General features: G+C 38.8%; 1 protein-coding gene across 1 annotated transcript in view; it reads left to right on the top strand.

Moving 5' to 3' along the window:
- MAN1A2 (mannosidase alpha class 1A member 2) overlaps positions 1-26,250 on the top strand; it is a 134,578-nt gene that overhangs the window by 5,345 nt on the left and 102,983 nt on the right. The window contains exon 2 of the mRNA XM_041463775.1: positions 24,872-25,127. Within this exon, the coding sequence (XP_041319709.1) occupies positions 24,872-25,127 (256 nt within the window). The remainder of the gene's footprint in view (positions 1-24,871; positions 25,128-26,250) is intronic.

Genomic DNA, 26,250 nt, shown 5'->3' with positions numbered 1-26,250 from the left:
TGAAGAATTATGGGAGTTTGATGTCTTCTGGAGTGCCCACATTATAACCTTAAATGTAATTGGGATTTTTGCTGAAGTTGCACTGGACAGTGGGAAAGATGCCCTCTTGGATTATTTCTAAGGTTTTGCTGAAATTAGTGCTTTATGTTGTAGGCTGAGAAATACTTTCAACTTTGAAATACAAAATGCAAATTTTAGACCATCTGTTTAGATGTCCTGCCTCCTCCCCCTGCAATCTGCTGAGCAGCCTACATCATATGTATAGTGCTGCTTTCTTCATGTTCCCTTGCTGTACTTCAGTTAGTCAAAGTATTTCCTATATTATGAAAGAGAGGAGTTGAGTGCTGGTATTCTCCAGTTCTTACCCTTTCCAGTAAAAAAACCAAAAAACTTGAACTTGTTGGTTTTCTGCATGATCTACACTTTGTCTACATGATGGGAAACAATCAGGCGTGGGAAAACTGCAGAAAGCCTGCTGGCTGGATTTATGCCAGCTAGTGGGTGGAAGGCAGTAGCAATTTGGTTCATTTGGAGTTTTGTAGATTAAAATCTCAGAAGAACTTTAGCATAAATGTGGGTTGCTTGATGATGGTAGCAGTGCAGGCAGTAGTAAGTAGTGTGGCTAGTTGTGGGCATACTGCGCTAAAAGAGTTCCCCCATCTTCTGATCCTTTCAGTTTCCTGTTGTAAATACAAACATCTCGATCCTACTGGGCTAGTTCTGAGTTATGGGTTTTTTCTTCTTACAACAAATTATCCAAACTTGTAATTAGTTTTACATACATGTGTGGTATGTGTACGTGTTTTCATAACAATTCAGCTGAGGCTGAATATGGGCAAAGAGGACAAATTTTGTAATGCCTTTCTTCTTATGTCTATCCCTAAGAAGCCTGTAAAATTCTAAACGTGGTCAGTGCTTTTATTCCACCATCCTTCACTTTTAATTATTGCAGCTCTCGATGTTGAGAAAAGTCTGCTCTCATGGGTAGGCAGCTGTTTCTCACAGTAGTTATTCAGGCTAACAGAGTAGGAACCTGGGGACACATGTTTGGGTTTGTGCGATTTGTTCTTTTCCCTTCATTTTCAGAAGCAGGCTCAAGTGAGTGCTGTCATCTGTCTTAATTCAGTAACTAGATTATCACTTTTTTACTGAATTAAAGAGTTCTGTTGCAAGTAAACTGTGGGGAGAGTGGTGCTCAACAGGCCAATAAGCCAGTAAGAGGCAAGAAAGGGAAAAAATAAATGTCTTTTTCCTGCCACCTCAAACCTTGAAATAAAAAATCTGAGTGCTCCAAATGTCCTGTATGCCTGTAACTGTTTTATTTAGAGTGAATACATGTATTCATGGGGGGGAAGATTGGAAAAAGTTTTGGTGACTAAGTTCTTGTCATATATTTGCTCATAAAATCTGTAGGCTTTTGATTCCTTTTGTCTTTATGTTGTCTAATCTAGTGCCCAGTATAGAGCAAATTGTGTAACTTCCTCTGCTCACTCAAGGATGTGGAGGTTCTGTATTATTTTTCAGCTCTACAAATACTAAATGATAAACAGTAAGGAGATAACTTCCCCTAGAAACTTCTATTCCTTTCACTCTTGTTTTTTAGAGTACCTAACCAGGCACACTATCATTTCTAAAATCTAAAAAAAAAAAAAAGCTGAAAAGATAGGTTAATAAGTAACCTGTAATAGTCTTTTGTCATCTAGAGACTGCTTTTGAAAAGTCTTTTTGGCCTTGTCTGGGAAGCCAACAAAGTTTATGTGGACATGCTGTGGATACATTGTAGCTCTCACGGATCCTTGGCTGTTCTCTATTCCCTCCTTTTCCCCAGTCAATCAGCAGCAAAGGGTAACCTGTTAGAATTACATTTCTCTATCTTATGTGCCCTGGTGCTGAGGGAATGGCCGTAATTGGGAGCAGTGCTGAAGGAAGGATCACAGAGCCCAAGAGTAGCTTGTGATACTTCTGCTGCTGCTAGTCAGTCTGCACAAGTGTAATTTTGAGCCAGCCACAGCATGAGTCTTCTGCTCTTCACTGATTGTTAGAGAAGGGTGGTTGGAAATGAATGCTGTGGTAAGGAAAACCTAGGTTTTGTGGCATAGCAGTAGCAACGGGGTTTGTTTACTGAAGTAGCAGAAAACATTGGGACAGAAAGCTAAAGGCCATTCATGTGTGAAATACAGGGGTGCGTTAGTTCTGTTTCTCAGAGGGTTTATTTGCCCAAACATTGAATCATATTTGTCATTCTGTCTTGCTGCCTTTGTTCTTTTAAATATTCTTATGATGCACACCTGTGAACTGGATTACCTTGCATATTGTATTCAGCATCAGTTTTGTTAATATTTGATGTGCTCTGTTACTTGTTAGTTAACTCTTAACCCACCAGAGGATTTTGGAAGTGCTTCCCCAGCTCCTTGTAGCAGCTTTGCCACTGCAGCTTCCAGTGGCCAGCTAGCTGTTTTCTGTGACTCTATTGAGAGAGCAAGTTTGAGGTTTTCACTAGGCTTAACATTATGTAATCTGATCAGTATGGCATGAGCAAAATTACAGTTTTAAGGGAGTGCATGTGACGAAAGTATTTTCTTGCTATATAAAGCTCTAGGAGCTCCTCAATGAGATTACTTTGTGTCTGTTAACACCAGCATGCAGAAGTGTCAATTTCCACAGAATCCTAGAATGGTTTGGGTTGGAAGGTATCTGAAAGAACATCAATTATTAACTCCCCTTCCAAAAGCAGGGACACCTTCCACTAGACCAGGTTGCTCAAAGCCCCATACAGCCTGGTCCTGAACACTTCCAGGGATGGGGTATCCACAGGTTTTCTAGGCAACTCATTCCAGTGCCTCATTGCCCTTACAGTAAAGAATTTCATCCTAACATCTTATCTAAATTTGTTTTGTTTCAGTTTAAGGCCGTTCTCCCTTATTCTATCACTACACGCCCTTGTAAAAAGTCCCTCTCCAGCTTTTTTGTAGGAACCCTTTTGGTACTGGAATGCTGGTAGAAGGTCTCCATGGAGCTCACTCCAGGTTAAATCAACCCCAACTCTGTCATCCTTTATTCATAAAGAGCTGCTCCAGCTTTTTCTGTATGCTAGTACCCATTTGGAAGTCTTTTGCATGATGACATTTGTCTCAGCTGAGTTTTAGCACTGTTTGTAGGTCAGCAAGGCATCTGAAGCTTGCACAGACAAGCTGTGTAAGTATTTTCTCAGTAATTTGTTATCATATCTCTCTGTGACCTGCTGGCATGTTTTAAGGCTGAAGTGTACTATCAGGCCACTTAAGAGCAGGTGACCATCAGTGGTAAATCAAACGAATCCAATTTGCTTTTTATTGGATCAACGTGAATGTACTTACAAAGTGTGAGAAAAACACACCGTTTGCGGGAGCAGTATATCCCTTAAATCCCTCAGTGGGAGTGGGAAGATCACATCTTCTTGCTTTGATTGTCCTGCTGGATAAACAAACCTGTGATGAATATACTGTGTTCTATTCCTGGTTTAGGTTTGTTGGCAAGTAAGAGTAGCTTACAGCCATGTGCTGTTTCCTCAGCAGGCTTTTCTGGGTATGTTGCTGTCTTTACCAATGTATTGCATTTGGAGGGCTATTGGCTGTTCTTTCAACGCAAGATAGAGGATCTGCTTTTGCTCCAAAATATTTGCATCCTTTCTGCAGTATATTTAGAGAATCATAATCCAGAGCGGACTTTCTGGACCACAAACTTCCTGTTTGTTTTCATTACTTTTATGAAATCAAATTTGCTGTGCACTTTAAAAATAAAACTTGAAAGAAGACCTGTCACTCTCTTGGGTTGTTTGAGATGGCAGTAGTGGGAAAGATGCTTAGAGAAGAGGGAAGTTATTTCCTGGTTAAGATGCAATATTTCTCCCCCCTCCTTTTTTTTTTTTTTCCTCACAGAAATAAAGTATTTTGTCTTGAAAAAATGATAGCATGAAGTAGCTTGACTTTGAACCGTGTTTCTAGTGACCTTTTAAATCTCTTAATCAGTTTTATCTTGGAAACACTGATGACTATTTAATTCTAAACTTAATAATTGCAGATGATGCAAGCATGTGTCTGTTTTTCCAGTGCTGTAATCACACATCCTTAGTTTCCTAAAGGCATCTGTTCTGTTGTCACTAGCTTCTATTTGAGTGGAAAGTGTTCTCCAAGTGATTAAGTAACACATATAGTGAATTCTGAATTGCAGTGCACAGTGTTCTGGGGAAGAAAATATTGCAGAGGTGTAAGAGGCTCTTTCGTTGTGGAATTCTGATGTTATAAGGAGTATAATGGAAATTCACATTTCTAATTTGTGAATAAATCTGCCTTCTACAGACAGTAGAGTCCATGACAATTAAAATATTAATTGGTTTGTAATACAGACATTTTCCAATAAGCAGAAAAAAATCAGAACAAATGGGAAATAATGCAAGCAATTAAACAAAACTTCAGTTTTATCACTGTCTCGCACGTATTTTTTAACTGGTTGTTACTGTGAACTGTTCTGATTTAGATACTTAAAAACAGTCAAGCTGGATCTGCTAATTGTTACACTTGTTAAATTGCTCCAGATCCATGCAGTGAAAAATTCAAAGAGTTTTACTGTTACACCTGTTTTTATGTGAAATTACTTATTTTTCAAATCCCAGATGCTGGAAGGGAACATAACTGCTCTTTGGTAGCTGTCACATTGATAACTAAGAGTTTTTCTAGTTTTGCATCATTTCTGGGAGCTTTGTCATTTTGAGGGTCTGACACCTATGGAAGGATACCAAGGTAACTGTGTGTGTGATATCTATAAACTGCCCACTGAGGTGGGTAATCAGTTGTCGCAGCCATCATTTAAGTACTTGAATGTGAAACTTCAAAGCCAGTGGCTAAGGAGTTGACTGATACTGTACTGGCAGTTTTTATGAATAACTTCTCTATGAACTTGGTTCAGTATTTTCTTGAAGAGATAGAACATGATGATTGGAAATAATTCAGAGTTGTGTTGGTAACCAAAGGGAGCTCTTTAGTGAAAATAAGACCAAAATTCACTCAAATCCCTACCCAAAACCAAACAATAAACCCTGCCATCACTCCATCATCATTCTTGGTATTCCTTAATATGAAAAAGATTCCAGGTTCTCTTCCACCTGTGTTTTTTTGTTGTTCTTTCTGACTGGCTTTTACTTAGCCCCATGCTGGCCTTGCAGTGTTTGGCATCTGCTTGCTGGCCAGAGTAGGCAGTGGGAACAGTTCATTGACTCGCTAAGCCAAGTGCCTAATGGTGACTTTGTTCTTGTGTGTGTTGATGAAACAACGGAATTTTTATGATTGTGTTATAAACACTCCATGTGAACCCCAGGTCCTTAGTTTGGTCCAGGTTTTATACATCTGTGGTTGTTTGATATGTTTGTTTTGATTTCCATAAATCACTTGAGCACTAATTTTATTCAGATGGATTTGCTGTTGCAGTTATGCATCGCCGTTTGCTTGACACCCTGTCTCCCCTCTTCAGACATAATTTTCTCGGAATAGCATCTGGCCATCACACTACAGTGGGACTAGATCATCCAATCTACTGCTATTACAAAGAAAAATGAGGCTTGACATATTCGTGTCAATTTGGCAAGATGCCTGAATCATTATGCTCAATGAAATATGTGACATTTCAAATGGGAATGTAACCTGCAGGAACACTTGCCGGAGAAACTTGAGGCAGCGCAAGGAAAATGCCACCCTTACTTGGGCTGGGAGGTTCAGGTACTGACACAAGCCACCTGATCAGTGCCCATCACAAGACTGTGGTTTAGTCCATGAAGATATTTAATTTTGTTTAAAATTTTTCAGTCTCTAGAATTTGGTGGTGGTGGTGATCCTGGGAAAATTTAAAGAACCTTTTGAGTTTAAAAGGAAAAAAAAAAAAAAAACCACAAGGAAACATCGGAAACATCTATGGAACTTCCTTTCATATGGTAACAAGTTAACCAACTAGCAACTAGCCCAAACTCCAAAGCAGTGTGTGTAACTTTTGAGTCAGTTGTAATTACTTGCTGTTCTTTGATTCTCTAACAAATTTGTTTTGAACTTTCATGGATTCATAGTGTGGAATTTTTAGGAAAAAAGCAGGCTGTGTAATATTGCCTAGTGTTTTAGTAACTGGAAAATATATGGAAGCATAAAAAATTTAAGTACTTCTTAAATATGATACTTAACAAATTCATTTTTCTATATATGAATTTGTATAAGAAGAAAAATTCCTGGAGTCTGTACAGACTGTAAGTAGAGTTCTTCCAAGCTGTCTTGAAAAAATTGCCTTAAACTCCTTGAGCCATAACCTTGCTCTTTCTAGCTTTAAAGTGTATTCAGTAATGCTTTAAATAGAATGTCTTTTGAGATTTAGAAACTCTTATATTTACATCAAACTGTTCAAACACATTTGTGGCAGATGGTTTTTGGTTTTGTATTTTATTTTCAGTTTCTGCTTTACCTTTCCTTTTTATAGAATGTTTCACTTATTTTTAGCAATTTGACCCTACTGCTTTCAGTTCAGTGCTCAACAGTTGAAATAAAACAGGGCAGTGAAGTGGCAAGGGCTATGCAGTAGTTCTCTAGTCCAGAACTTCTGAAACAGCAGCATCATCTTCTATGCTCTCTAGAGATGGAAAAGCTGGGAAGGGAGGAAAGGATAGGAAGAGCTGGATTGAGGTGTAACCCAGAAATTCTTCTTTATTCCTTTATACCAGTGGGTGATTTTATGATGCTGAATTGTATTCCCATTCATCTGTTTAGCCCAGAAATAAGTTTTGCACCTTTAAACTAGATATGAAGGTGAAGGTGGGGAGAAGAAGCAGTGGAATGTGAGGTGGCTGTATTCAAAAACAAAGGGGTAAGAGCTTCAGCCTGCTCTCTCCGGGATGGTCTTGTCTGCAGCATGGACAGTGGGAGAGGGTTCTCCTTTGCCTTTAGTTAGTTTTTTTGCTAGCTGGGGCAGAGGAGTTCCCCAGACTGTGGCTTTTCTCTTTCTTGGGACTGATGAGCCTTGCTTTGGACAAAAAAAACACAGAAAAACCACTGGGAGCTCATGGCTGTAGCCCACTGGGGCCCGGGACATGGCATTTTCCAGCACCAGAGGGACAGATAAGAGACTGAGTGAGCTGAGCCACACCCCATGAAAAGGACTTTCTGCATTTGCCATTTCTTCAGAATAATGAGAAGTTCCATTGTTTAATATTATTCATTTTTCCATGTTTTGAGTACTTTGCTTGTTAAAGAAACAGGTTTTTTTCTGCTTTTCTCGAAGGAAATTTTTTTCTCCCGATCTGGATGAGGGGAGGGGCCACTTGAATTTGCTTTCTAGAGGGACCACTTTGGAGGTTTGCTCTCTAAATTTGCCCTAAACCATGACAGCTATGCTGTTTTTTGCATCACAGCCTTTGCCCCACCGATCTGGATGAGGGGAGGGGCCACTTGAATTTGCTTTCTAGAGGGACCACTTTGGAGGTTTGCTCTCTAAATTTGCCCTAAACAGCTATGCTGTTTTTCGCATCACAGCCTTTGCCCCGGCCTTCTTCCTTCAAAGGCTTGGTGTGGTCCTGAAATGTGTTATGATGATGGATGGGTAACACTGCCTCTTTTAACCTGTTGATAATGACTGAACTTTAACCTCTGAGAAGAAGGAATGAGTAAAAGTCTCCATTAAACAAAAGAAATCTCAGAAAGGAAGTTACATTAGGCTTTGACATCTGTCTTAAATACCATGTTTTGTGTTATTTATTTTGCCCCATACCTTCTTTCTGGGATCCAAAATGGTGACTGATGGTGACATAATATTTATTGGGGAGGGAATAAAACTTCCATTTCCTAGTCTGAGTGCTTAATTTTGCAGCGTCTTTAGGGTTGGAAATAACTTTCAGCTAATATTGTCTTCCATGCAGGACATTGGCTGCAAGGACGTGACCTTTTGCCAGACCATTAGTCTTGAGAAATAGAGTCTGTGTTTAAAATTGGTATGGGTGAGTGTTCAGCATCTTCTACCATGCACAAAGGTTCTTCAAGCAGGAGATACACAGCAATTATTTACTGCTCATGCAGAGAGCCTAGCCAGTTAGGCAATTTACTGTGGATTAATGTGCTTACCAGCTCAAGGAGTCCCTGCTGGCCTGGAAGGTAGAAGGTAGGAAAATACCAGCCTCCTTTGATCTTGGAGTGGGTTGATTCTTGATCTTGCTGAGTCAACATGTTTCAGCTCCACTTTTTTCTCAGCCTTTATGCCTCTTTTAGTCAATATTTTTCTCTTGAATTAAGTTAGTGTTACACTCTTTTTCTTACGTTTTGTGGCTTACAGCAATGAGAGAATCCTCTTATAAGGCACCAGTTTATTTTTGGAGGAGCTCAGCCCAAGCTCACACTGGATTTTTGGGTGGTAAAAGAGTACAATTCTTGGTTTGGTGATCTTGGGACTGTGTGCCTGTTTACTCCGGACCAGTGTATTTGAAACTATTAGATCTGAACTCAAAATAAGCATGACTTTGTTGCCTACAGCCAGTGAAGGAAGGGGTTGTGTGTCTTTTTCCATTTCCAAAACTTTCATTAGTCAAATAGACAGTGTTATCCTGCTTGAGTCATCTCTTTCTTAATTATGTGCTGTTATAGTCTGGATGTATTTGTTAGTGAAATGAACTCTTTTTTATGAATGAGGTAAGAACGTTGCCATAATCATTTTAAGTGATGAAACAGATTTTAATTTAATCTTGAAGGAATCAAACATGTAACTACAACTATCTATGAACTGCACTTTGTTGTTGGAAATTCAGGAAGTTGTATCTAGTGGTGATAGAGGAGGAAGAAATTAGAATTTACATGCTGAATGCATGTTATTTTATTCTGCAAATGAACAGATGAAATCAACGCTGTGTACTATGTATGTACTGTTTCTAAATCTCTCTGAAAAACCTGAGATGCTATTGTTGAAGACAATTCAAAGATCAAATTGCTGAGACATTTTATACTCCCAGCTCCCCCATTGTTCTAGATTCATGTTTTGGGCTGTGGTACTTCTGTGTGTTTTCTGTTTTGGTCAAGAGTAATTTGTGTCCCGCTGCATACATTTCAAGCCTGTATATGTAGCTTGTAAAACATGCTAGTATTAAAAGTATTTCACTGATACTGGAAATAGCACTGATAGCTTTAAATCAGCATTTCATTGCATTAGCTTAATCTGTTAAGATTGTGATAGGCTTGTGAAAACCACACATGGCAGTTCTAAATGTACATACTGCTGGAACATTGCTCATTTGCTGAATTTTGTTTCACTTCTTGTGTCCTGACAATATTTTGATTGCAGATATATGTGAACAAAGATTTGCTCAGCAATTTCCAAAGAATGCCAAGTCATCTTTGGCAAAGTTATTTGTAACGTGTTAACAGTAGTTTACACATCATAGTTTCTTCTCTTGTACTTTTTTTTTGTATTCTGTGGTGTTTACTGTCATGATGCTACCTACCATCATTACCTTGTTTATGGGTCAATGATTCCTTAGACTGCATCCTGGATTTTGCTAACTGAGATGGCTTTCAACAGTGTTGTTTACTCAGGTGGGAAGACATTTCAATTGGGAAGTTATCTTTTGTGGAGTGAAGCTTATCATTCATATTTTGTGCAGTTTGCTCATGGAATGGAGCAAATGAGCAAACTCCTGCATAATTTGTGGCAATGATATCTATATTCTTGAAGCTATTCGGAAGCTATCTGTACGTGATCCTGGGCAACCACCTCTAGGTGACCCTGCTTGAGCAGTGGGGTTGCAGCTGATGACCTCCAGAGACCCCTTTCCCACTCAACCTTTCTGTCATTTTGTGATGAGGACTGTGTTCTCATCTGACATGCAAATACCTTATTTTCCATATTCAGAGATGTACTGAGTAGTCTGAGCCATGTATTGTTAGGTTTTTTTTTTTTTGGATGGGGAGTTATTAACCTAGTGTTGCTTTTCTGGCCTTTTTGAAAAGGCAAAAAAACCAACATTCAGTTATCTGTCTCCTGAATCCAAATTGCATATTTCATTAGCAGTGGGGATTATTGTAATGTGGAAACTTATTAAAAGCACCTGGAAGGCTAAATAATTTGTCATATAGTTGTCTCTTATCCTCTGCTTTACTGACAAGATTAAAGAACTTTGGGAGTAATGAGATAGAGCAACAAAATACCTGGAAATCATGACGTACAGTCTAATCTGCGCTGTTTCCACAGAGCAAAACTCTATCTTTAGTTACTGTTTTGGCTGATTTGCTAAGTGGAGAGGTATAAAGCTATGGTGTTCTTTCCTTCTGACTAGTCCCAGCGGTGCTGAATGGGAGAAGAACTAATATTTCTATTTTAGTTAATGCAGTATTACTGTTAAGTATATACACACTGCAGCCTGTGTCATTTTATATGAAAACCTTTTGAATCACAGTGTATGTACTATATGTGTGTATGTGTGTGTATTTATTTCCACCCTGAAACAAGGACAACTGTGTTTAACAGCAGAACATTGCCTGCAGCTCCTGTCCTGTCAGAGCTTTTCTCACGACATGTCACATAATACCTTCTGGAAACTGTTGATATTCAGAGACTGAGTTCGAACTAAATTTTTTTTTTTGTTATTGTTGTTGTCCTGTAATTCATCCAGTTTCTGCAGAGCAGGGCTATGTTTTAAACTGCTGCCACGTAGAAGGAAGGGAGTGACCCTGCCAATCTTGCACTGCAAAGCTCTGTGTGTTTCAGACAAATCCAGTACTGCTGCTGTGCCACAGCAAGGCTAATCAAGTAGCACTGATGCTGTGTGAGCCAGGAGGGTTGTGCATAGTGGTGTCCTGGTGGCAAGAGGAACAAGTCAGGAGAAATTGTTCTAGGCCTGTGTTTGGACAGAGCTGCACACCCCTAGTAGTGTTGATTCCCCATAACAACGAGCTTGTCTCCCTTTCCTGTGGGAGATCCCAGGATAGTCTCCCCTCCTCTTTCTCTGCAAACTCTGACATACATTTCAGTGCAGGGCTTGTAGCACCATGCATGTTGAGTGCTGTTCTGATATAAAACACATTGATAGACAGGTGTCAATTTACCATACAGACATAAGGTAACAATTATTGCTACAGGAGGAAGAGAAATCTGAGCAATGTGTGTGACCTTCCAATCAGATATTTAAAGTAGTGTTGCTTCTGGGATGTGCAAGGCAGCTTTGGCTGGGTGATTAAAATAGCATTATGGAAATGTGGTAGCTTGAGTTGACAGAACATCTGTGTGAGGGTAGTCACTTCCTTAGAGCTCTGTAGGACCTGCCAGAGGGTTTCCCATGCAGAGAAGCCTGGTACCATCTGCTTACCTGAAAGTTTGCCATCTCTGAGTCTGCATTATATGCCACTTGCTACTTTTACTTTGTAACAGCCATTCTCAATTTTTTTTTGCTGTCTATTTATGTAGTATTTGAACAATTAAGATCTTTCATACTAAGACCATACTAATATCATGGCTATTGTTTTAAATTGCTAACTTTCTCCAGCTGTTTTTCTTCTGTGGGTGAGAGTTTTGGTGTTTACTCCTGGAGATCAGGCTACCAAGGAGACTCAGAGTGTAAAAGGAGGGAGCTATCTTTATTGTGATACCCCTTTTGAACAGACATCAGGAAGAGGATATTCCTTCAGTTAACACAGTTCTCATTTTCCAAGTATAGGGAGTGGGAAAAGGGAAGGAAGTACCTGATTAAGAACGGCAACCTGGAGGGGAGGGGTGAGATTGAGCCAGGGCTTGCAGAGGACCTTGGTGGTGGTGAGGAGCAGCAGTTTATGTCTTTGAAAGCTGGAGGTGGAAACTGCACTTGGAGCAAAATAGACGAGGGTAGGATAACTGAAATGCTGCCTTTTGGTTTCCTTCCCTTTTCCCTAAGTAGAAAAAGATTATTGTTGTCTCAGGTGTAAGAAGAGGCTGGCATTGGCTGAGTGAGATACCAGAGACTAATCAGAGGCCTTGGGGAGAGGAGACATTTGGAGGAATTTGATAGTTAGGAAGGCAGAAATAAAATTTAAGACGGTAGGGAGTGACTCTTGCTGATGGAAGAAGCAGTATCAGTGGGGTAAAGTAGAGAAGAGGAAACCATATGGCTGAGTGATGGAATAGATAGAAGTGATAGTAGGGAATGGCCATGGATATTAGTGGATTAATGGCCATGTGAATTTGTGTGCAGAAAACACGCTACTTGTACCTTGGGCTTTAGTTTAGCGCCCCTGAACATGCAGGTCTAAACACTTTGAAGCTCATTTCCTGTTCTGCAGTGTCCCCAGACATTTAATTTTGACTATATTCTAGCCTCAACATCAGTGTTTGGGCAGTCGGCCAGTTAGGAGACCTGATTTGGCCTGAAATGATCCATAATTTTTCAGCTGGCTCAGCTCACCACTGGCTGAATGGCTTGTTGCCCAGTCTCCTGAGTACGAGCATAAGGAGTAAGGGAGCTTGCTTTTACAGGGCCACTAAAACCATGAGAAAAGAATGATTTGCACAGAGATGGTGACCAGTATAAGGAATATAGGGTTATAACATCTTTTATCCATAAACTAATATTTCAGCTGTTACAGTTGATCATTCTAGTAATGCTGCAGTCACACACAATCAGTCTTTAACCTACTAAATCAGCAGCAGGTATGGACATCCAAGCATCCTTACATCCATTACATGCCATTTCTTGTTTCTGCAGAAGTGCTAGTTTTGTAGCCATAGGTGACTGGCTGTGACAAATCCAAGCATCCTTACATCCATTACATGCCATTTCTTGTTTCTGCAGAAGTAGCCATAGGTGACTGGCTGTGACAGTGCCAGGGAAGCTGTGTTCTGGGCTTTATCTGGCTGGTGATCAGCAGAGGGGACCCATGCTCATGGTATGCAGCTCTTATTTACCCAGGGATGTCTTCTTAGCACACAGGTATCTTCTCAATCTCAGGTATGCAGTGAAGGCAGTGTTGTTATCTCTGCAGCTAGAAGTTGGGTTTGCAGATGGTCCCGAGTTTGTCAGAGAAGAGCTTCCCAAAGCTTAAACTGCCAAGGCTTGTGCACGCCCTGGTGTGTGGTTGTGTTCAAGGGGGTCCCAGGACAAGGGAAGAGATAAGAATCTTGTCTCCATGTTTCAGAAGGCTGATTTATTATTTTATGATATATATTATATTAAAAGAAAATGCTATAGTAAAACTGCACTAAAAAGAATAGAGAGAAAGGATCCATCAGAAGGCTAGAAAGGAAAGGAATGGAATGATAATAAAATCTTGTGACTACTCACAGCCTTGGCACAGGTGGCTGTGATTGGTCATCGAGTGAAAACAATCCACATGGACCAATGGAAGATGCACCTGTTGGTAAACAATGTCCAGACCACATTCCACAGCCATCAGATAGTTATTTTTTACATTTCTTTTCTGAGGCTTTTCAGCTTCTCAGGAGAAAATCCTAGCAAAGGGATTTTCATAAAATATCATGGTGACACTGGTGTTCTGTGCTCTAGGTGTTGCTTCAGTTATCCAGTTATCATTTATCTCACCATGTTTTTATCCAATAGTCCTTCGTTTCCAGCAGATCTTTGCTGTATTGCTGTTGGGACATTTCACTTGTCAGTAGCTAGGTATTAATCAGCTTAAATATAATGTGTGACTGTAACTGGAATCTCTTATTTTTTTGCTGTGAGCTGACATGTGTGAAACCCTGTCAAGGTACTTTCTCTTCCTCTGTTGTTTACATAGATGGAGGATGACAGCCTCCTGCTACTAGCTCAAATGGTGGATTCTCTTAATGACAAAAAGCTCCAGGATTTCTGTTTTGAAACACAAGAATATTTAAATCATTGTCATAATTTTCAGTGATTGCTGCTTCTTCATTTTCTTAAAAAACACACCCTTACCCCCAACTGCAATTCTGTATGACAAATATCTTTTGCCAGCCGATTTTGTGTTGTCTTAGGTTCTGTTCTTAAGGTTACTTACTTGATGCTTCTAGAAGTCAGTAAGATATTGCTGCTCACAGTTAGTATCTAACTTTTCCTGGTTATTTGAAACTAAATGAAGTTTTCAAACCCTGTTCTTAACAAAATGAAATCAAAAAAGGGGGTTGATAGAGATGCTGGCTTTTAACGGTATTGCTTGAAAAGTTTTCTTTGTCTGTGTTATGATTTCCTTGGTCTTTTATCCAAAACATCAGTAGACCAGGAGTTTTCTTCTTTCTACCCTTCGTCCTGGAATCACACATTTAGTGTGGGTTTTTTTGGACAAATCCTTTTCAAGTATGTTCCCTCTTGTTCCTTCATTTTAGAACAAGTTTATCTTGTCTGTGTAGAATGTCACAGAAGCATCTGTCCTACCACACGTGGAGAATGAGGCCGTCCTGTTCTATTAAGTATTTAAAGCGCTTCTCATTGCAAGGAATTAATGCAGCTTTCACTGTGATAATCTTACACAGTGATTGTAGCAAGCTTTTGATACCTGCTGGATGAAAGTTTTCAAGCTATAATTTTATGAAAGTAACAGGCAAAATCCCGTTTTTCTTTTGGTTGAAAATTCTCATATATTGCTGTTTTTGTATGTCAGGCGAAATGTTTGAAAACTCTTCATAGCTTATGAGGCAGACAAATATCATTCTCTTATTGGGCTGAACAACCTGAACCAGGGGATGCGCACATCAATAGATGTGCTAGAAATTCCTTTGCTTTAATGTGTGCAGAAGCAAAAAAAAAAAAAAATTTTTTTCAACTGGCTGAAGTTCCTACTCAGAATTGCAGTTGCTGGTCGCTATCATTTGGGTCCTTTCCATTACTCCTGAAAATTTTTTGGCATGCCTTCAGAAACTTTTTCTTTTCCTCTGGTAGTATCATGTAAAATGAGAGATTTATAATTCTGGGGTCAAGGAAGATCAGAAAAGGAGGGAGGGCAAGATACTATGTATAACACACATGTATGATTGCAGTTCCTTTGTTGTCACTTTGTTCTCGTGTTTGTCCCCATATCCTCCCAAAAATTCCTGTACAAATCTGAGGTTTTGAACCAAGTGTCCTGTCTTGGCACAACTGTTAGGCAGTGTGGGTGGTACAGAGGGTGAAGGAGTAGCAAGTCAGTACTGTAGTGCTGAACATGCAATTGAAGCTTCTGTAGAGCATACACTAAAACAGTTGATGGTGGTGTACAAAATGGAACCCATGATTCATTTTCCTTAGGTAAAAAATATTTAAGAACTATGTTTCTGAAAAGTCAAACACTTGTCACTCCCAAGAATATTAAAATGTGTAGAATAGTGGTTGCACATGGAACTTGTGGGTCTGGATGTGCTTGAAAGGGTGAAAATTAAGGTGTAGCAGAAACCAGTGATATTCTTGGGGTTTTAGGTGTTTGAATCTATTGTTTTTAATCTAAAATTAGCTAAGTCTTGCTGATTTTAGGATTCTGTTTCATGTTGGGTGGCTAAATTAGCACCTTTTTCCCTGAAAAAACTTCTATCAAAGCAGCTTTGTTTATTACAGGGAGAAACTTGAGTTTACAAATACTCTGTTTTGTATAGAAGAAAGAAAAATAAGTAATGCTTGTGAAGATTGTAGCATGGTGACCTCTGTGAAAGAGCTTTGAGTGATATGGAAAATGCAGTAATGCTTCAGACTCTGCAGCAACTTTTGTGATATATGCCAATGCATAAGGCTGTGCCACTCTTATTTTCCTTTATATCTTGTGTTGATGGGTTTAAATATTTGGGTATTTTTTCCTATTGGAAAGTTAGTTTTGAGCAATAGTAGTAGACTAGAAATAATATTAAAGAACTTAATGCTGTATGTGGGAGTACTCTGGTTCCTTTTAGTTCTGCTTGAGCGTATGCTTCAGTGTCTGATCTGTGCCATCAACAACAGTGGGACTGCCTTGTCCTATATGTAATGTGCTTATTTTTACAAATTCCTTCTTTAATAGGAAGCAGAGATGATGCATTGGTCTTGCATGAGAACACAGTTCATTACTTCCTCAGTGTCACCACTATACCAGCTATGTATTATTCTGCCTTCATCAAACTGTTCTTTGTGTGGATAAATGATACAGTATGCAAGGTGTTGGTCCATACTCTCTTAGACTTGACTGTAGGGAGTAGATTGTAAATACTTTGCTATATATGTGATTAAAGTTGTGTAACAGCAGTGTTTCCAGTGACTTAGAGTGATTTGTAGTAGAAAACACTGTGGTTTGACATTGTTAATTGTAATGGGCTTCTGAAATGAATCCTGAATTAAAATAATCCTGCTGGTTTTTAGTGGATTGAAACCCACATCAAAATAAACCTTACATTTTCAAATGGAGAATTCTTAACTTTTTATTCTACCAAATTCTCTTGTTCACTATTGCTTTCTTTTTCTGTTTCTTACTCCCATAGTCTATATGTATTTTTCACTTCCATTTCTTGTAAAGTTCTTTCATCTTTATTACTTTTAAAAAATAAAGTCTGTCTCATTTGAGTGCTAGTTGGAAAGGAAGAGCTGATGCTCCAGTCAGTATGGTGCTAGGATACAGGAAGCTATTTAAAACAGTTTTACACAGGGCAAGGTACCACCATTCTTCTCATTCAGTTTTCTTGAGGAAACAGGAAGAGATCCAAAATTCTACTAAAAGTTCAGGAAATTTACTGAGTCCTTTTATAGGCATAAGATTGAGTCCTAAAAGATATATTTTCCCCTCTATATTAGCATTGTAAGTGCTTGGACCAGATTTAAGACCTTGTTCTCCAGATGCTTAATATTCTGCACAGAAGTAATTAGTTGCAGATGTTAACTCAAGCTCTTTTAATCATGAAAAAATATGAAATAATGCCTAATGTTGAATGTGTTAGTGCATTGAGGCATGTGTTTGTATTCTCATTTACACTGGAGGAGCAGAAGAGATACAAACCAGATGCGTTTGATAGGGCTGTAGTGGTTGAAAACTCTACATTGCTGAACTTTTGAACTAGAAAAAGCAACTATTGCTTTTTCTAATGAAGTGGTTTTGTACCTGAATGACATTAAGACACTAAAACCTAAATGAGTTTGCTTATATCTAGGTGAAAATGTGTAATTTTGTTTGCTCACCACTAGTGAAAGTTGCATTCATTGGTGTTAGTCTTAAAAAGTATTATTTTTCTTCCTGAAATAGTTGATCTGATTCTTCTGAAAATCTGTTTCAGCTGATACTGTAACTGCAAAACAAAGAAGTTTCATGTAAGCTTTAAGTGTTTACACAGTCTCTAGTGACCCTTCTTAGCGTTGACAAATGCCTGGCTGCTCATGTAAGTGCAAGTGTGGGAGTGTTTGTAGAAAACACTTCCCTTCCCTAGTAAAACTTGAGCTGACTGTACCAGCTAGAGCAGTGCTTCCTGAGCTTGGCACCCTTGTCCTTTTTTAAATTGTTTTTCAGATTACGTGGCTGCTGTAGACAGAGGTGAGGAACAAATGTCTCTGCTAATGGTCACACCACTTGACAGATTCTCAAAATAAGTTTTACCAATTTTGTTCATGTAAATATTCATAACATAGGAAGAAAATAATTCCCAAAGGATGATATCTTACCTGCATATCTTTTTTTTTTTCTTCTTCCTTCAAAGGCTGTACATGTTCCACATTTGATAGTGTTAGCTGTAATGTTTTGTTCTTTACTGGAAGGTATGTTTTATTCTTTTTATTATGGTTGTAAAGAAACTCTATGAGTTGTCTTTTATGTTAACACTCTTAATTAATAAATTATTAGCATATGAAGATTCATGATGGTCCTGGCTATATTCCAAAATACTATACAAGATACCAAGGAATGCTCAGTGTCTTTTCATTTTGTAGAGGACTTCATGCATAAGGGATGTGCTTCAACTCTGCACTCCCTTCTGCACGTTCTGTGTGCCCATTCAATCTCTGTTTCTGAAATTCTCTCAAAATATATTTCCCCCAGGATTTTGCTTGTCCTCATTCTGGAGCTGTTTCCAAGGCCCATATGTAAATTAGAAGACAAAGGAAAACAATTAGGTAGAGACAGTAAAGGAGTAACAAGCAGAAGGCCTCTAAAGACTAGCATAGAAATCTGTGAATTTAACATACTGGACTTTGGGAAATAGACATGTTTTTTGGGTGTTTCTAAAAAAATGCATATAATTAATTACAGTGCAGGGGAAAAAATACAGAAAGGCAGCCTAAGGATGTCAGTAGTTAAGTGGCTTGTCTTCCTGGTGGAATTGCTGGATGAAAGGAGCACAGTCAAGTTGTGAGAGCTTCTAATAGTTTGTGTTAAGAAAGACTGAATTTAAAATACTTGGCAACTAAGCAGATAAATTAGGTGTAGTCAAGTTCTAGAAAATGGGAAGAATGCCCAGACACTGGCAATCCAGACAATGGCGAAGTTTCCACTGCTAAACAAAAGATATGGAAGGAAGATTAAAAGTTAAGTTACAGTTTATTTGCCTTGAAGGTGACACCCAGCTATCTACAAAGAAGTGTCAGGGGCTAAGGTTTTGGTTTAAACACGAGATCAGATCTGAAACAGGATCTGTGAGCTTCTGTCATGGAGATGAGAAGTCTTGAGGGCAGTGATGAAGGTGGCCGAAAGCCCAGATGCTTGGTCTGAGATTTGGGCTGCAAACAAGATCAGTTGGGGACATCATTTCTTGCAGAGGGGTGGAAGGAAATTTTATTTGGAGAAGGTCTGTGTAGACTTTGTGGGAGTATTTAGGATTCAAGGAGAGTGCCTGTGTCAGTGAATTCTCTCTTCTCCCTAGCATTGTCCGAGTAAGTTGAATGATTACAGTGAGGAGGACTGGCATCCAGAGTGGTGGCCATGCCCTTGGTGAAGACCAAGGAAGGAAGCTAGTGAAGCCTAAATTGGTGCAAATAATAGTAAAGGAAGGTAGGAAGTAGGAAGATGAAGGAGGTCAAGAGGAAGTGTCACAGCAAGAGGAAAAAAATCTAAACTAGATGGAAAGGGATAGGAGTTGCTCTCATGTCGTGCAAATCTAACCACTCGCTAGAAATAAATTGTCATCTTTGTCTAAAAGAAATCACTCAAGGAATCTGGGTTTTGGGGTAATTTTCTGGCTAATAAATCACAGAATCATAGATTATCCTGAGTTGGAAAGGACCCACAAGGGTCATTGAGTCCACTCCTGGTACTGAGGGGACAACCCCAAGAGTCACACTGTGTGCCTGAGAGTGTCCGAATGCTTCCTGAGCTCTGTCAGGTTTGGTGCTGTGACCACTTCTCTGATGAGCTGTTCCAATGCCCAACCACCCTCTGGGTGAAGAACCTTTTCTAATATCCAACCTAAACCTCCCCTGATACAGCTTCAGGCTTTTTCCTCAGGTCCTGTCACAGGTCACCACAGAGGAGATTGGTGCCTGCCCCTCCTCTTTCCCTCATGAGAAGGTTGCAGCCTGCAGTGAGCTCTCCCCCCAGTCTCCTCCTCTCCAGGCTGAACAGACCAAATGACCTTAGCTGCTCCTCATCAGCTTCCTCTCCAGACCACTGACCATCAGAGGATGGTTCTCCTTTGGACACTCTCTAATAACTCAGTGTTTTTCTTGTAGCACCCAAAACTGCCCCCAGCATTCCAGGTGAGGCTGCCCCAGAGCAGAGCAGAGCAGGACAATCCCCTCCCTTGCCCTGCTGGTGATTCTGTGCCTGATGCAATGTTGGCCCTCCTGGCTGCCAGGGTACTGCTGACTCAGATTCAACTTACCATTGACCAGGATTTCCAGATTCCTTCCCACAGGTTTTCTGTATATGGAAAAGTTGTTCAACAATAGTTTTTCGAAGGGTATTAGATATGTTCTCTTCTGATGTCATAATGAACTGTTATCAACTCCCTTTGGGAAGAAGGGTTGAATTGGGGAATAGTCTGCATTTCAGCATTTCATTCCTAGGCCACCACATAGATGCACAAGTAACTGTATAGTGTGTGTATATAGCACATGTAGGTATTGCTGTTTGAAATAAAACAGTGAGCAGGTAGGATGCTTGCAGATAACTAAAAGCATAATGTTCTTAAACTAGTTTAGAACATTGACAAAGGACAGTTTGACTTAGTAATTTTTTTAAATAACAAAAACTTTTTCCTACTAAGTTATCATGTATTTACTCTGCTTGTGCTAGAGTTTTAGGCCATGTCTGTCTGCAAGGTTGTTATAAACAAAGGTGAAAATGTATTTAGAAACAGTGCTTTGGGCAAACACTGTCAGATAGATGAATTGGGGACTAAACATTTGGTTGAAAACATGAATAAGATTCTTCTTAGTCTGTTTGGAAAATCTTTATAATCAATACTTTGACAGTATTTTTGATACACCAAAGTCACCTCCATGCCTGCAGGATTCATTTTTTATCCAATAAAAATATTCCTTTCTAACCAGTGATCTCTGACTCAGTCCATTACCTGAAGAAAAAAAAAATCAGTCTAATAAATACAACCTTAACTTGCCTTGAAAGTGAAAACTCTTGCTAAGTAACAGCCTCTCTGTTAATGGTAGAGCTTCCCTCTTCAGCTGTCACAGGCACAGTACAACTCTGATACTCCTTCATGAGTCTACTTCTGATGTCTCAGAGCAGCACAGCAAATTGGGAGAAAGTGGCCACTTTTTCAGGATGATCATGATGAAAACCAAACATTTGAAAAAAATAATCGAGCCTCTTTTTCTTTACATGCTTGACAGTAGAGAGTAATGCAGCCATCCATACAGGAAGGGTGATCCGGCAAGAACAAAACCCAGCACAACTGCTCTGTTCTTCCAGTTCTTCCTCTTTCAGACTCCAATCATGTGAGGGGCAGTATATGTGTCTCCATGCCTCTTGTATGCCATGAATGTATATTCACCATATACTGAGAGAAGGTAGTGGGGTTGTGATACATGGGGGTATTATAAAACTGGGTGTGCTGAAAGACTGGAGTAAAGTCTTGCAGTTAATGTGTGAAATGCTTTTTAGGTGCTGACTCTCAAACTGTTTTGTTTTAATTAGTGCCTGTTTTTTTGTTTGACTGCCTCTGAAAGTAGCCTCTGGTTGAAGATCAAGCGTGACCAAAGGGTAAAAGTTCACTATTTCCACACAGGAGGTTATTTCTGAATGATAGGCTTACACAAATACTTATGTCCTCTAACAGTTGTCTATCCATCTGCTGAAAATCCAAATAATTATAAACTGTGTGTCTTTTCTGTATAGTAAGCCAGTGGCCTACTTTTTAGTGGCAAGAACAGTTGCTGGTGGCCTGCTTGCTTTTCTTGACTCTGTTCTAATTTTTATTTCTGTTTTTTAAATCTTGAATCTCACAAAGAAATTTGAACGAATTTGTAGAGGATTTTTTTTTTTTGTAGTTTGCTTTCTAAAGAGCCTGTTGTGTCACAGCAGATAGGAAAGACGTTTGTTAAAAGTCATTGTCTTGACAAGTGAGGCTTGGTAGCTGTTCAGAAGACTTGCTACTGTGTGCATAATTAAAGCACATTAAGTTCCAGTTGGTGATTTGGGTGTCAAGCATTATAATTTGTGATCTTCTCTGAATGACATTTGGGCAGCTTGTGGACACTTTGAGAGCATACAGTGTTCCTGCATAGGCAGCTGCAATAGCTCATGGCAGTGATTGTTAAAAAAACTTGCACCTGTTTCTAGTTTCAGATCCTAATTTTCAGATCTATTTATGGTTCTTCTTGGCAAAAACAGCCTAATCACAGGTTATTTTAATAATATTGCTTGTTTTAAAGTAGCTACTGCTGTAGTTTCATGGTACTTGAACATCTCTTGAGACTCTTGAATAAGCTTTAGGGATGACTAGAAGAAAGTAGCTTTCTCTTAGATAAGGTTTTGAAGATTTACTCAAAATACTTTAAATTTTAAGAGCTTACTTATGTTGCTTGGAAGCGGGGGTGGGATACGGAAACAGTTTGACAGGTTTTGGTATACGTGTTTATGCTGGGATTCTCTCCAATCTTATATTTTTAGATTGATCCTTCTGAGTTCTCTGAGTATTTTAATATAGTGCTCTCTGCGTGTTTTAAATTGTTGCTTACTCTTTCCTCTGCTGGCCAGGGAGCTTGGTGACTTGAGGGGGTGTCAGCTGCTCACACATAATCAGTCTTCTCATTCTCTTAACTTTATTCTGCATTTTCACTTAATTCTTGTTGCTTAAGAGCTCAGAAGAAACATGTGGTGTTGTTATTTAGGGGTGTGATTTTTCTTCTATCAGAAGAAAAATTCTCTACTTGAATACGTTTAAAAATGTCTTCAGCTGGCATGTAGAATATGAGGTGTCATGTAGCTCGTGCTGTCCATCATTGGTAATTGCACAGAGAATATGTGTCTGCAGAAGAAGCTCTTTTGCTATCTCCTGTAAACTCCCTCAAATACCTGTTGACCTTTCTCTTCATCTCACTGTTTGTTTATCTCAAAATGTCACTTCCTGGAAGAAAAGCTTTGAGCTGATCTTACAGTTAGCATTGGGATTTTTCATCTCTATTGAGTCTGTTTATTTTCTTCTGAGTGACTGAAGGAAAGCAGACTGTGCCATTCAAACTTTCTTAATGACTCTAATTGGATTATAGTACTCTAGAAATGAACAGCTATTGTGTGTTTATACAGTGGTTCCTGCGGTGTAGACAGATGTGGGTTCAAAACTTATTTTCCAATTTTTGGCTGTTTCATGCAGTTTGAATCTAGAAACAGATGAAGTTTGTAGGGTGATGGAGCTTATATTATGGTTGTTGCATGCAGCACCTGGAACTGAAAACTTAAAAAAAAGTAAAAGCAAAATCTTCTTGGCACTTTTTGCACTTGGTGCAAAGTTGTGAAGGTGCACAAACCACATCGACAGTGACTCATTTCAGTGAATCAGACTCACTGTAACTACTCAAACTTCATAATTCTTTTTCACACAGGGGGATTGTATTTAGGCACTTCCAAGTTAACCATGTGTTTTACCAAACATATTTCTATTTATCAATAAAGCAATTAGGGTAATGTAAATATTCATGACCAGCTTTTTATTAAGGTCTGAGCTACACTGTTACCTTTTCCCTCATAAAAATGCAGTTATTTCCAGGATGGTTGATCCTTTGCAAAAAGAATTTCAATGTCTATCAGCAAAATGTTAGTGAATTTAGTCAGAAAGTAAAGACTGTCACTTGCCTACAGATACTGAATTTTGATTATGGGAAATGTACCTGCAAAATACATTATTCCCACACTGAAGTATTTTGACTCGTAACATTTCAGATTTCTCATTCTCTGTCAAGCACCTCTTTGGCTCCTTTACATCATGCTGTCTCTTGGGGAGAACATGACTGTGGGAATGATGTCTTGTTCTGGCGAGCTCATTCTCGTTCTCTCCAGTTGCATCTTATGCAAAGCCCTCTGCTAGTGTTGGGAAAGCTTTCCAAAGCTTCAAATCTTCCAAGTGCTTTGTCTGTTTTTGTTATTGCTATTTGAGCATGATATTGCTGCCATGACAGACTGTGAGTAGCTTTTGCAGGAATACAAGGAAGTTATTTTCTCATAAAAGTGGGTCACAGTAGAAGTAAAAGTTATCCTAGATGATGTTACTTGTTTTCTCTTTTAAGAATAGTGTTTTGCTGCTTTGGAAGTTTTTTCTTTGCTTCTCAGTTAAGGGAGAGAGGCACTGATACCATTAAACAGTACTAATGATCTTGGATTTGACAGTCAAACTGAGGAGCTCAGTCCTTTATTTTTTTATTATTTGGAAGAAATATGGATGTGGTGTGAATCATATTGAGAAAAGTGGCTGAAGAACTTCAGTTTGAAAGCGTTTCCATCAGTGCATCTATTAAAATGTTGCTTTGTATTCCTAGTACTGATATATTGAAGGTAATAATGCTGCTATAATTTATTTTAAACGCAAACCTAATAGCACTTTGGAAAAATGTAAGAGCTAATAAAGTACTCTTTGTATAACAATGCATTTTTTTAACCTAATGCTTGCTTTAAATGCCTACAACTTTTTTTGGCTTATGTTAGTCATTGAGCAACTCTGTTTTTTAAAGAAGCTTGAAAAGGTGGTGCTATATTGAGAGTCTGATGTGTGTCTTTCTGATGCCTTGAAATATTTTAGGACTGGAATGGGCCATTTTTGTCTGTTGTTAGAATAACCTCTTTAAGGCAAGCTTTAGAACAGTACTCTTTATTCTGTGTGCAAATCTTAAAACCTTAACTGATCATTAAAGATCACGCTGTAAGATACTGCTTAAAATCAAGATGATGTTGGTCTTGTTGAAAGTGAATTTCAATATCATGTTTTACTAAAAGCTCTTATGCTCCTAAATGGCTTTATAATTAATTCTGCTTTTAGGACTGATGGTTTAAGGACTGTACTGATTGGAGCAATGAGTTGTGAATTGAAGAGAAAACATGCTGTGGTCGGGGTTGTTAATAAACGTAGTGGCCATGGTTTTTTTTTTGCAGTGGTTACTTCAGATCATGTCAAGTTGTGTACGATTTATTTATTGTGGAGAAAGTGAAAAAGAGCCCTTCTGATTTCTTAAAAAAAAAATTGAATTATTGCTAGATGTGCCTTTGCACACATCCTGTAGGTGAAGTACAGCTCTCTAAGTTCCTGAGTGGACAAGCAAAGGTGCGAAGACAATCTAAAAAATTCCTATGATAAATTTTTCTACAATAGTGTGGTGGACGTGTGTGGTGTTCTCTTGGGGTTCCTGGCAAAAATAATGTAGAATTGTGTACTAACATAAATCAATAAACTTGTCTGAATCATTAGAATGGCTTAGAGAAAAGCAGTTTAGGATGTGGCTTCTGTTGAAGCTGCAGTTTGTTTGTAAGCAATATGTTTTTAGTAATGAGATGCTGACTGGCATTTGTGTCTCTAGAGAAGAAGAGGAACGTCTGAGAAATAAGATCCGAGCAGATCATGAAAAGGCTCTGGAAGAGGCTAAGGAGAAATTGAAGAAATCACGGGATGAGATTCAAGCTGAGATTCAGACAGAAAAGAACAAAGTAGTGCAAGAATTGAAGAAGAAAGACAGCAAGCCACTGCCCCCTGTTCCTTTACCAAACCTGATAGGGATAAACAGCGGAGAACCAGCAGACCCGGATATCCGAGAGAAGAGGAACAAAATTAAAGAGGTAAAGATGATGATGGTGATGTGGTCCTATCTGTTCTTGTGTCTGACAGTAGGTATTTATATACTAAATGCCTTTAGTTGCTGTGATTTATGTTAAGAAAGAAAAACAGATCTGCAAATCATGTAGCAGACTAAAAGTGGACAAGTAGTAATGAGTATCAGCATTATTGCATGTTTTTTTTCCTGGTGCTGGAGTATCAATATTTCACTGGATAACAACTTAAAAATTATTTCAAGGATTTCTTCAGCTTAGTGGTATGGATTCAAAGTGAGTTTGTCATTAACACATGGAAGAGTAACAAGAGCATCTTTAAAGTAGGGCATGACTTTGTGAGTTTCTTTTCAAAGAATGGGATATCTTACTGTGTCACAGGATAATTTTGGATGTTAAAACTTTAGATTGAAAAGATAAGGAAAAAGAGGACCTGCTGCTAATATTGAAAATTACCAAATTATCACATACTTTTAAAAATGCATTTTAAATGGGTTTTTAAAATCTAGTAAATTTAAATGGATTGAATGTTTTACAGGTAAATGAGACAAACTAAGATCTTTGCTTAGGCTTTTGGTTCTGTGGCAACTTATGCTATGGGAATTACTGTTTGAGTTCTTACCCTCTCCACTGCTGGTTGGCTGTGAGATTCATTGCCCCTTTTTGTCTTGGCAATGCCAATTTCCTATTACTATTGCCAGACATTTCTCTGAGCCTGACCTTCTAACTAGTATGGCAGAAACATTGTACAACCTCATTATTCTTTTTCTTTCCTGCACTCTGATGAGTTTTATGCCAAAAAATCAGTTTAGCAAAGCAGGAATGGTTCAGGCCAGGCGCAGACAAGCACTGACTCTGTTACTAAAGAATGTCCAGGACAATAGCACTTAGTATTTACATCAGATAAATCTACTTTGAAATTGTAATCTGAGTTTAGTTAGCTTATAAAACCAAAAAGAAATCTGTCATACACCTGTCCTTGTCATAGGAAGGAGTTGTAGCTAAATTATGTGCCATTCTGTGGGTAGAACACCCATTCTGTGGGTAGATCGCCCAAGCTGGAATTTTACTTTGAAATTAATATTGGATAGATGGATTCCACTCCTGTAAAGTAACGAGCAGCTGGTTGTTA

The sequence above is a fragment of the Pyrgilauda ruficollis genome, unplaced genomic scaffold (assembly GCF_017590135.1).
Source record: "Pyrgilauda ruficollis isolate IOZ18807 unplaced genomic scaffold, ASM1759013v1 scaffold17, whole genome shotgun sequence".
NCBI classification, from domain to species: domain Eukaryota; kingdom Metazoa; phylum Chordata; class Aves; order Passeriformes; family Passeridae; genus Pyrgilauda; species Pyrgilauda ruficollis.
The sequence above is the reverse complement of the archived record's forward strand: the minus strand, read 5'-3'. Positions and strand labels throughout refer to the sequence as shown.